At 42.5% G+C, this 12591-nt stretch overlaps 3 protein-coding genes across 3 annotated transcripts; all 3 read right to left on the bottom strand.

Annotated features, from left to right (window-relative positions):
* Window positions 1–783: 783 nt before the first annotated feature.
* On the bottom strand, window positions 784–3238 carry LOC143362893 (endochitinase-like). Its single transcript, XM_076803393.1, has 6 exons — window positions 3125–3238; window positions 2909–2972; window positions 2083–2726; window positions 1271–1563; window positions 1032–1174; window positions 784–950 (listed from the first exon to the last, which is right to left on the bottom strand). Coding segments are annotated over exons 1-6 (1245 nt in total). The 5' UTR covers window positions 3224–3238; the 3' UTR covers window positions 784–948.
* Window positions 3239–4511: 1273 nt separating this feature from the next.
* Window positions 4512–7444, bottom strand: LOC143362870 (chitinase-3-like protein 1). The gene is made up of 5 exons (XM_076803366.1): window positions 7357–7444; window positions 6269–6332; window positions 5470–6134; window positions 5105–5397; window positions 4512–4995 (listed from the first exon to the last, which is right to left on the bottom strand). The coding sequence occupies exons 2-5, from the start codon at window positions 6330–6332 to the stop codon at window positions 4587–4589; spliced, it is 1431 nt and encodes a 476-aa protein (XP_076659481.1). The 5' UTR covers window positions 7357–7444; the 3' UTR covers window positions 4512–4586.
* Window positions 7445–8997: 1553 nt separating this feature from the next.
* Window positions 8998–12007, bottom strand: LOC143363064 (chitinase-3-like protein 1). The gene is made up of 5 exons (XM_076803687.1): window positions 11900–12007; window positions 10754–10817; window positions 9956–10620; window positions 9591–9883; window positions 8998–9481 (listed from the first exon to the last, which is right to left on the bottom strand). The coding sequence occupies exons 2-5, from the start codon at window positions 10815–10817 to the stop codon at window positions 9073–9075; spliced, it is 1431 nt and encodes a 476-aa protein (XP_076659802.1). The 5' UTR covers window positions 11900–12007; the 3' UTR covers window positions 8998–9072.
* Window positions 12008–12591: the final 584 nt, after the last annotated feature.

Raw genomic sequence — 12591 nt, 5'->3', positions numbered from 1 at the left:
GAGACCTGTTCACTCGTGTAAAATCCTCCCTGCCGTAAGTCCACCCGAGTCGCCTCAACGCTAGTCGTTGCCTGGCGACAGGTGGGTGGGGGAAACTTAGGGTATCGTTTGAACGCTTCTCTCGGCCATCGTTCTTCGTGTGGACACGTCGGGTATCGATGCTGGCTGGAGTTGGGCTGCAAGCATTGTACGCGTCGCGTCACCCTCGAACCAGAGCCTTCTGCTCTGGTTCGGTTTTGTTTCTCTCATTGAAAGAATCAGAGCCTTCTGCCTGATTCGTTCTTGATCCCTCGTGGATCGGAGACTTCTTCTCCGATTCACACCTTTTGCCCCGCAACAATTACTCGACATACGCTAAATGGTAAAGTGACCTTTTCCGTCTGTGGAAAAGTAATCTTTCCCATTTAGCGAACTGCGAAATTTAGTTGATAAGTTTGAAATCATCGTTGTAAGAAAGGGAGTCAGAAGGAAGCGTATTGAATTCCTTCTGGCTTCCTTTCGGGTCTCTCGTGCAGCAACCTCCTCGTGGTGAGACCTGGGCAATCGGTATTATTCTCTATTTGTAAGAACTTCTAGTAATCTTACAAATAGAGAATAATATCGAGCTAATAGCTGCACATTTATAATTTGCGATAACATTGTAACCCTTACAACCTAATAAGCCGGGTTGCCTATAGCAAGGCTGTCTCTTGAGTTTTTAATCGCTATACAATCAACTGCGAATTATAATACATTTGCGCAGATGTTACATTATAACAATACTATATTATAAGGAGGAAACAATTTGTACTATTTATATTCTTTATTTGCATTTCAATTCATCTGGCTTATTTTTATATTTTTTTTTATTTTTTTTTGTTTCATTTAAATATTTGCGGTTGCACGACTTTCTTCGAACGCGTCAGGTGGAGACTGCGTCGTCGATCCATCCAGATAATGTTATGCGCCTTCTATAAACAAATCGACCATATTTTTTTTACAGGTTCAATACATAGTTTACTCTTCTTTTTTTTTTTATTATTATTACTCACACTTTTTCAAAACCCCATTGATAGCTTTGAGAAGCGCGTTTTTGGGGCCACAGTTTCCATGGAAGTCGTCAGTATCAACGCTCCAGATCATCACACCACCGAGATTATGAGACTTGGCGAATTCGGCCTTTAGTGTGACCGAGCTGTAAAGACATTTTATACAAACGTATACAAATTATGCGTAACCGATTTAATCTTTTTACGTGCTCAATATTTTAGTATTACGAACAAACACTCACCTTGGATCATCATAGCTGACCCATTGTTGATTTTTGTACGCGTAAGGCACGTCTTCCTCACGAGTTCGGACGACGGTCCAACCGCCTTTCTTCAGCTTCACACACATCTCGTTGTAGCCAATGTTACCTTCGTCGTTGGTGAACGGTCCCTTCTTCCCGGGCCCAGATGTGGGGGCATGAAGACCGTGTTGGCTCTTGTCCTTCAGAGTGAAGGTTATTCCGTAGAATGGTATACCAACGATGAGCTTGTTGGCTGGGGCACCTTGATGGAGCCAATAATGAATGCTGGCGTTCTAATAACGGTAAAAAGATCATCGATAAAATCATTCTCTTAGAACTGTTCGCCAGAAATATGAAAATATGAAGGTCAACTCCGTTTTCTAAATTAGAATGATAAACTTTTCTAGGTACTATCTAACAGGACAGTGAACCGATCGAACATTTTTCGCGTCGCTTTTGTAATCCGTTACTAGGGGCCATTGAATGTAAGCAAACCCATTCCCGCTCCTCGTAAATGTAAGCAACCACATGTATCTGCACCCGTGAATGCTATTATTAGTTTGCGATATCCTATCGGCCTAACAACTGCGGCTCGGGTTTCGAAAATGCGCTACACAAAAGCTGAGAAAGTGGATATGGTTTTCATTTATAAGCGCCGTTATCATGGGGCAACCATGTTTGAGGGGCCCCTACCGTGCCCATCACGGGAGTATGCGAAACATTCGTGCCGCATGAGAGTTGTCGAAGGAAACCGTGTTTTCGGAGTAGCGTGTCATAAGAGAGTCGAATATAGTAACTTTTGTTCTGCGTACAATGTTCAGTTGCCGGTAGTAGTCATCGCTCTCGTCCCTACGCGAGGGATAGAGCGGAGAATTCATGCCCGTGTAGCCGTTATAGTATCCGTTGAAGTCGTAGGTCATAACGTTGATGAAGTCCAAGTAATGCGCGACTCTCGAGATCTCGTAAGACCTGGAGGCGGAATCTTCTTCGGCACCGACCGCAGCGCTGAGGCTGTAGCCGTGGCTCGAGAACGCTTCTTTCAGTTCCTTCAACAACTCGACGAAGTTGTTCTTGTCGGCTTTCCTGCCACCGTTTTGATTCGGGTACTCCCAATCGACGTCCAGCCCGTCGAAGTTGTACTTCTGCAGGTAGCTGACCGCGCTCTTCACAAACCGACCGCGGGACTCCGCGTTCGCGGCAATGTTGGAGAACTTCTTCGACTTCTCGGAGGCACCGCCGACGGACAGCAGAGCCTTGGCACCGTGGCTCTTCACGTGTTTGGTGAATTGAGGCAGATCGGACGCGTCGTCGAGCAGCTTGAACTCTCCGTTCGGGTTGACCCCGACGAACGAGTAGATCACATGCGTACAGAGACTCACGTCGAGAGAGGTGATCGGGTATTTGCCTTCACCGGGATTGTCCTTCGCCCAGCTCTCATAGTAGCAGATTATTTTCTCTGAAATGTTTTTCGTTCGATTTAACACGTAAATCTTTTTCAGAGAATTTGGCGTCGTCGAGCCTCGAAGTCCAAAATAATGTTATCATCTCCGAGGAAAATTTTACCGATACGAAAAATCGAGCAGCATGATCAGAAGCGCCACCCGCATTTTTCGGAGTTGGAATTTTTAGCGTACTCACTCTCTGCTATTGCTGAGGCGGCGATCGCCAAGAAGATGGCCAGAACCGCGATCTTTGTGTACATCTGTAAGAACGTAACCGTCTCCTCAGTTGATAGAATTTGTGTACAATCACATCGATTTCAAGAAAGCTAGAGGCACGCTTTTAGTAGAACAAGATTAAGTTTCTCTTGCGATTATTGTAAAAGTTTTTATGATACAATGGCCCCTTTCTTACCATACTTGGTCGGCGCCTCGACGGCTTCAACAGTTGTATAAGGAAATCACAATTTTGCCGGTCGTACTTATACTCGGCGTGGCGTGTTTTTGTTCCCATTCAAATGTATCAGCAAATTAAATAAATGATTGTCACAGCCACGTGTGCTATTTTAACGATGTTTAAGTCATTCTTATCGCAGCAAAGTATTAAGCAAATAGACCACGTAACTAACCGCATGAACTCGTTGTTGGTGTGCAGGATTGCTGTGAAACACTTGTATTTGTAGTTGGATTATAAATTGTGATTTCTTTGCGGATCCATTAGGGGGATTGTTCCTTTATGTACATTATGATGTGTCCTAATAAGGAAAATCAGGGCATTCGAGGATTGATTGCCGTGTTTACCGTGTTTGTACATTCTTAACGGGAATAACGTTTTATAGCACCGAAGATATTTTTTAATGCAAAATTGTATTTAAACGGTTTGCCGATCTTTGTCGATCTGACACATTTAATTATTATACTCTTCAATGGATGTGTAATGTGCATAATCTTTCGTTTTCGAAAGTTTGTCTATGTACAAATATAGCCTGAGGCACCAGTATAAATACAGTGTCTTCACTTTAGATTTAATAGTCGCTAGCCAATATTTACTCAAGATAAAACCGATTTAACCATTCTTATTGGTATGTAAGATCATGTGAAAACACATGGAAATTAAACCGACAAATCTATAATAAATAATTTTTGTTTTTTTTTTACAACGGACGTACAATCGTTGAACAATATGAATGTTATGGAAAAATATGTGAAAGAACACTTTCAAACCAATGACTGCTATCGAGACTGAATGTAAAATCCTAGAAATTCTTCGAAATTGTTCTCACTTTCCATTGTTTATTCAGAGAATCATTGTTATCAAAATTTTGTACATTCTATTGGAATCTTTTTGTATTGCTATCTTTTAATTCCTTAGATAAACACTATCGTTATCCATTATCATTTGAAACCGCATTTGAACATAGTAAGGTGTTGTTTATCAGTAACAATTATTTTTTATCCGTAGCAAATGGTGATAAGACGTAACTATTACTAACCAATAGCAATTTATAATGCTAACCATTATCGCTTTGCACTAATATGTTAAATTGTGCCATTAGTCTAGTTAGAATTTCGTGTCACTAAGCATTCCGTTCCTCGTCAATGTAAAACCAACTTTCGAATTAACAAAACATTTTTTAAAAATACAAAAAACCTTGCGGCATAAATGATCTATATATAATCCGCTTGACATCAAACAGATTGTAAGAAAAGTAGGAGAGTAACAAAATTTGGACCATAGGTTCATCTCGTGATAATAACACGGGTTAAGGATTTCTTTAACGATTTTTTTTTTTTTATTGAAATGCTTTTCAGATTACAAACCGTGTATATCACAAAAATAATTCGGTATAAAAGTCTGTTTATTCGGTTGGCATAGTTCAGCAGCCCGGTACTCTGTCTTTGTGGTCGCAGGCGATGATGACGGGGTTAAAGGCGGAACCCTCTGGGCAGTGGTACTCGATCGTAAACCATTGTCCGTTCACAATCTTGCAATAGTAGAAGATGGCGCAGTCTTTAGGGTCGGGGGCATATCCTTCTTTGTTGCATACTGCTGTTGGCGGTGGGGGCGGCGGTGTCGTTGTTTTTGGCGTTGAGGGTGTATTTGTTGGTGGGTTTGGTGGTGATTGAGAATCGCTGAATACACGGCCTCTTAGAACCTCGTTCATTTTAGTCAGAAGAGGATACTTTGGTCCACAGATACCACGGAAGTCGTCGGTTTCAACGCTCCATAGCATAACACCGCCGAGATTGAGCTTGTTAATATAGTCACACTTTTCGCCAACGGACCTGAAAACGAACGGAAACACGTATCATTAAACAAATGATCTACAATTCTTTTAGCGCGTGCTCCATTCGCAACTACGCAGAGCGTTTCACAGGAATGCAGAACACTTACTCGACATCGTCGTATCCGACCCATAGGTTGCCTTTGACGGCATAAGGCACGCGTTGCTCATTCTGCCGACGAACGGTCCAACCGCCTTGGCGCATAGATTCGCAAATCTCGTTGTAGCCGAGCATGCCCGGCTGTCTGGTGTATGGTCCAGCGGCTCCGGCACCGGTCGTTGGAGCACCTACATCATTATTGCCAGGGTTTGCCAGAGTGAAGGATCTTCCGTAGGAAGGAATACCAACAACGAGCTTATCGGCCGGAGCACCTTTAGAGAGCCAATAACGGACAGCAGCATCCTAGAATAATACAGAACATCGTGATTGAACAATAAACTGCACCGACATTCAAGCTGTACAACGTGCACTTACAACATTGAGTTTAGCCTGTTGTCCTTGATCACGAGCGGAAGGATACAGAGGGGCGTTGTGGCCTGCGACGTAGTTCCAGGAACCGGTCATGTCGTAGGTCATCAGATTGATGAAATGAACATGCCGCGCCACCTGATCGATGATGTAGGATAGGGAAGCGGAATTCTCAACGGCGCCAACGGCCACGCCGAGGATGTAACCGCGGCTGTCGAAAGCCTGTCTCAGCTCCCTCAACAGAGCCACGAAATTCTCTCTGTCGGACGGTTGACCACCGCGCTGGTTAGGGTACTCCCAGTCGACGTCGAAACCGTCGAAGTTGTACCGTTGCAGGAACTCGATCATGTTCTGAACCAGTCGGGAACGGGTTTGCGGATTGCTGGCCACCTGGGAGAACTTGGATCCCTCGATCCAGCCGCCGATCGCGATCAAAGACTTGGTACCGGGGCTTTGTTTGCCACGGGCAACGAACTGGTTGAAACCGTTCTTGCCGCCGCCGTCCGGTAAATCGGCCCACGGGTCCAATACTTTGATAGTGCCGTCCGCGTTGACACCGACGAAGGTGTAGACCATGTGCGTGCAAAGACTGGGGTTGATGTCCGATATTTGGATCTGTCCGTTCCCTGGACGATACACGGCCCAGCTACCGAAGTAGCAAACGATCTTCTCTAGATAACGAGAGCGCAATTGTATTATACAATGAATAGAAAGCCCCGATAAACGATTGCCAACGTAGGTATCGTGGTTCATCTGGGCAAAAAGCTTTTCTTTCAGCATTGTCAAGTACAAGGCGGATACTTACTTTCAGCTTGAACATTGGCGACGATTGTCGCGATGAACGCGACCAAGAGCGCTACCTTGAACATCTGGAAACAAGAGATTCGCTTCTCAACTCTTTGTCTACCGATAGCTTCGTCACTATTTAGGGTGACAACGATGTGTCAGAAGATATAGTTTTCTCCGCGAAAAGATTCATGATTACGGAATACATACGTATTCTACGAAGCAGAATGTCGATCATTGAACAAGCTATCGCAACTTTAAGTTTCGAGAATACGCACGCTAAGCCCGATTAACACTAGAACTACCAAGCAGCAAGTACAACTGGCATACATTTCGTACCAGTTTTGTTTAAATATCTACTTCGATAGAGAAGTTTATTGGAAAAAGGTTCTCGCGAAAACATATTTATAATCTCATTATTTCTGAAAGAAAAAATTGGGAGCAAGTCATTTTGACTGATCCGGTAGTTCTAGCGTTTGGCGTTTAAGTCGCGATAACTTAGTTCCTCGCTTCCGGCGACGTTCTGCAGATTCTACCACTCTACCGCTCTAAAAATTGTAATCGGCGTTATCGGCGTTACATATGGATATGAAAAGAACTTTATCAGTCACGATCTAATCGCACACACATATCTAACATTTCCGAATCCGCCGACGCGGTGAACTCCTATTTCCTCACTTGAAAGGTGCACCGGTAACCTTCGTGAAGAAAGAACAACATTGCGCAATGGACATTGCCGAACAGCAGCGTTTTGTTTGTTCGTTCGAATACGTCTTTCTTGTCTGAATTTTCGTAGATGCAGTTGAAAATAAGGCAGCAATATCGACGGTCTACAAGTCAAATTCATGATTCCGCGGTAGATAATGATATCTCTGGAAATATACGCGAGGTTACCTTGCGTGTGACAACAAACAACGGACTTCCGATGTGCGTTGCGTACGCTGCTAAGAAATCGGCAAATTTTTCGAAGTCTAAGATAATGAAACTAAATCTCTTTGGTATTCTAATCCGTGGCAAAGCCGGTTCACTGTTTGCGGGCGTATTTTAATTTGCTTTCCATTTTTCAGTAAAAAGATCACAGAAAGAGTACAACGAGGAGAACATTACCTGGGCGAAGATAGAATGATTACGGCTATAATGACTTTCACGGGCGTACTGTGCCACGATGTTCTAGACGATTACTTGTCTCTGAAATCCGTGAATTTATTGCAAACCCTTTTATCAAATAGATAATAGGAATACCCCCACGTACGCACTATAATATGAAAAATCCGCACTATAAGTAGCGGATAACGCGTACTTAAGTTTCTCTTGCGATTATTGTAAAAGTTTTTATGATACAATGGCCCCTTTCTTACCATACTTGGTCGGTGCCTCGACGGCTTCAACAGTTGTATAAGGAAATCACAATTTTGCCGGTCGTACTTATACTCGGCGTGGCGTGTTTTTGTTCCCATTCAAATGTATCAGCAAATTAAATCAATGATTGTCACAGCCACGTGTGCTATTTTAACGATTTTTAAGTCATTCTTATCGCAGCAAAGTATTAAGCAAATAGACCACGTAACTAACCGCATGAACTCGTTGTTGGTGTGCAGGATTGCTGTGAAACACTTGTATTTGTAGTTGGATTATAAATTGTGATTTCTTTGCGGATCCATTAGGGGGATTGTTCCTTTATGTACATTATGATGTGTCCTAATAAGGAAAATCAGGGCATTCGAGGATTGATTGCCGTGTTTACCGTGTTTGTACATTCTTAACGGGAATAACGTTTTATAGCACCGAAGATATTTTTTAATGCAAAATTGTATTTAAACGGTTTGCCGATCTTTGTCGATCTGACACATTTAATTATTATACTCTTCAATGGATGTGTAATGTGCATAATCTTTCGTTTTCGAAAGTTTGTCTATGTACAAATATAGCCTGAGGCACCAGTATAAATACAGTGTCTTCACTTTAGATTTAATAGTCGCTAGCCAATATTTACTCAAGATAAAACCGATTTAACCATTCTTATTGGTATGTAAGATCATGTGAAAACACATGGAAATTAAACCGACAAATCTATAATAAATAATTTTTGTTTTTTTTTTTACAACGGACGTACAATCGTTGAACAATATGAATGTTATGGAAAAATATGTGAAAGAACACTTTCAAACCAATGACTGCTATCGAGACTGAATGTAAAATCCTAGAAATTCTTCGAAATTGTTCTCACTTTCCATTGTTTATTCAGAGAATCATTGTTATCAAAATTTTGTACATTCTATTGGAATCTTTTTGTATTGCTATCTTTTAATTCCTTAGATAAACACTATCGTTATCCATTATCATTTGAAACCGCATTTGAACATAGTAAGGTGTTGTTTATCAGTAACAATTATTTTTTATCCGTAGCAAATGGTGATAAGACGTAACTATTACTAACCAATAGCAATTTATAATGCTAACCATTATCGCTTTGCACTAATATGTTAAATTGTGCCATTAGTCTAGTTAGAATTTCGTGTCACTAAGCATTCCGTTCCTCGTCAATGTAAAACCAACTTTCGAATTAACAAAACATTTTTTAAAAATACAAAAAACCTTGCGGCATAAATGATCTATATATAATCCGCTTGACATCAAACAGATTGTAAGAAAAGTAGGAGAGTAACAAAATTTGGACCATAGGTTCATCTCGTGATAATAACACGGGTTAAGGATTTCTTTAACGATTTTTTTTTTTTTTTATTGAAATGCTTTTCAGATTACAAACCGTGTATATCACAAAAATAATTCGGTATAAAAGTCTGTTTATTCGGTTGGCATAGTTCAGCAGCCCGGTACTCTGTCTTTGTGGTCGCAGGCGATGATGACGGGGTTAAAGGCGGAACCCTCTGGGCAGTGGTACTCGATCGGAAACCATTGTCCGTTCACAATCTTGCAATAGTAGAAGATGGCGCAGTCTTTAGGGTCGCGGGCATATCCTTCTTTGTTGCATACTGCTGTTGGCGGTGGGGGCGGCGGTGTCGTTGTTTTTGGCGTTGAGGGTGTATTTGTTGGTGGGTTTGGTGGTGATTGAGAATCGCTGAATACACGGCCTCTTAGAACCTCGTTCATTTTAGTCAGAAGAGGATACTTTGGTCCACAGATACCACGGAAGTCGTCGGTTTCAACGCTCCATAGCATAACGCCGCCGAGATTGAGCTTGTTAATATAGTCACACTTTTCGCCAACGGACCTGAAAACGAACGGAAGCACGTATCATTAAACAAATGATCTACAATTCTTTTAGCGCGTGCTCCACTCGCAACTACGCAGAGCGTTTCACAGGAATGCAGAACACTTACTCGACATCGTCGTATCCGACCCATAGGTTGCCTTTGACGGCATAAGGCACGCGTTGCTCATTCTGCCGACGAACGGTCCAACCGCCTTGGCGCATAGATTCGCAAATCTCGTTGTAGCCGAGCATGCCCGGCTGTCTGGTGTATGGTCCAGCGGCTCCGGCACCGGTCGTTGGAGCACCTACATCATTATTGCCAGGGTTTGCCAGAGTGAAGGATCTTCCGTAGGAAGGAATACCAACAACGAGCTTATCGGCCGGAGCACCTTTAGAGAGCCAATAACGGACAGCAGCATCCTAGAATAATACAGAACATCGTGATTGGACAATAAACTGCACCGACATTCAAGCTGTACAACGTGCACTTACAACATTGAGTTTAGCCTGTTGTCCTTGATCACGAGCGGAAGGATACAGAGGGGCGTTGTGGCCTGCGACGTAGTTCCAGGAACCGGTCATGTCGTAGGTCATCAGATTGATGAAATGAACATGCCGCGCCACCTGATCGATGATGTAGGATAGGGAAGCGGAATTCTCAACGGCGCCAACGGCCACGCCGAGGATGTAACCACGGCTGTCGAAAGCCTGTCTCAGCTCCCTCAACAGAGCCACGAAATTCTCTCTGTCGGACGGTTCACCACCGCGCTGGTTAGGGTACTCCCAGTCGACGTCGAAACCGTCGAAGTTGTACCGTTGCAGGAACTCGATCATGTTCTGAACCAGTCGGGAACGGGTTTGCGGATTGCTGGCCACCTGGGAGAACTTGGATCCCTCGATCCAGCCGCCGATCGCGATCAAAGACTTGGTACCGGGGCTTTGTTTGCCACGGGCAACGAACTGGTTGAAACCGTTCTTGCCGCCGCCGTCCGGTAAATCGGCCCACGGGTCCAATACTTTGATAGTGCCGTCCGCGTTGACACCGACGAAGGTGTAGACCATGTGCGTGCAAAGACTGGGGTTGATGTCCGATATTTGGATCTGTCCGTTCCCTGGACGATACACGGCCCAGCTACCGAAGTAGCAAACGATCTTCTCTAGATAACGAGAGCGCAATTGTATTATACAATGAATAGAAAGCCCCGATAAACGATTGCCAACGTAGGTATCGTGGTTCATCTGGGCAAAAAGCTTTTCTTTCAGCATTGTCAAGTACAGGCGGATACTTACTTTCAGCTTGAACATTGCCGACGATTGTCGCGATGAACGCGACCAAGAGCGCTACCTTGAACATCTGGAAACAAGAGATTCGTTTCTCAACTCTTTGTCTACCGATAGCTTCGTCACTATTTAGGGTGACAACGATGTGTCAGAAGATATAGTTTTCTCCGCAAAAAGATTCATGATTACGGAATACATACGTATTCTACGAAGCAGAATGTCGATCATTGAACAAGCTATCGCAACTTTAAGTTTCGAGAATACGCACGCTAAGCCCGATTAACACTAGAACTACCAAGCAGCAAGTACAACTGGCATACATTTCGTACCAGTTTTGTTTAAATATCTACTTCGATAGAGAAGTTTATTGGAAAAAGGTTCTCGCGAAAACATATTTATAATCTCATTATTTCTGAAAGAAAAAATTGGGAACAAGTCATTTTGACTGATCCGGTAGTTCTAGCGTTTGGCGTTTAAGTCGCGATAACTTAGTTCCTCGCTTCCGGCGACGTTCTGCAGATTCTACCACTCTACCGCTCTAAAAATTGTAATCGGCGTTATCGGCGTTACATATGGATATGAAAAGAACTTTATCAGTCACGATCTAATCGCACACACATATCTAACATTTCCGAATCCGCCGACGCGGTGAACTCCTATTTCCTCACTTGAAAGCAAATCATCTACGGTCGATCGAAGCTAATCTTTACATTATTTTCTTTTATGAATCAAGGTGCACCGGTAACCTTCGTGAAGAAAGAACAACATTGCGCAATGGACATTGCCGAACAGCAGCGTTTTGTTTGTTCGTTCGAATACGTCTTTCATGTCTGAATTTTCGTAGATGCAGTTAAAAATAAGGCAGCAATATCGACGGTCTACAAGTCAAATTCATGGTTCCGCGGTAGATAATGATATCTCTGGAAATATACGCGAGGTTACCTTGCGTGTGACAACAAACAACGGACTTCCGATGTGCGTTGCGTACGCTGCTAAGAAATCGGCAAATTTTTCGAAGTCTAAGATAATGAAACTAGATCTCTTTGGTATTCTAATCCGTGGCAAAGCCGGTTCACTGTTTGCGGACGTATTTTAATTTGCTTTCCATTTTTCAGTAAAAAGATCACAGAAAGAGTACAACGAGGAGAACATTACCTGGGCGAAGATAGAATGATTACGGCTATAAAGACTTTCACGGGCGTACTGTGCCACGATGTTCTAGACGATTACTTGTCTCTGAAATCCGTGAATTTATTGCAAACCCTTTTATCAAATAGATAATAGGAATACCCCCACGTACGCACTATAATATGAAAAATCCGATATATCCGGGATAACAGAATGTTTCTTTTTCAAGACCATGGCAAGGTATTGATTTATCTATCTATCCATTTCCTGTTACTCTTATCCTAAGTGCTTGAGATTGTTCAATTATAGAACAACCATATCGATACAAGGGTTGTTATCTTTGCAACCCTGAAAAATTGATGTTTTATTTCTCATGAAGCTCGTCGAAAAAATCTAGCAATAGGAAATTTGCTGACGTTGGATATAGAATGCACTATTTGAAAATTCCGTATAAAACACGAAAAATGAAAAATACTTGATTTTTTCTAATCCTTTGATGAAATAACAAATTCCCGCGGAGCAACGAATAATGTTAAGTCGGCATGCAGTTTTGTTACTTTATAGCGATATTATCTTGATTAGAGAAATTAGATTTTAATTGTTCTCTATAGTTGACGATCCAATTAATCTGATATGGACTTTGTTTTGCTAGTTTGACGAACGAAGTTAGTCAACATCATTATGCATTGCAAATAGTAACATATGTTTTAATTGTATGA

This window comes from Halictus rubicundus, chromosome 18 (assembly GCF_050948215.1).
Source record: "Halictus rubicundus isolate RS-2024b chromosome 18, iyHalRubi1_principal, whole genome shotgun sequence".
Lineage (NCBI taxonomy): Eukaryota > Metazoa > Arthropoda > Insecta > Hymenoptera > Halictidae > Halictus > Halictus rubicundus.
The sequence above is the reverse complement of the archived record's forward strand: the minus strand, read 5'-3'. Positions and strand labels throughout refer to the sequence as shown.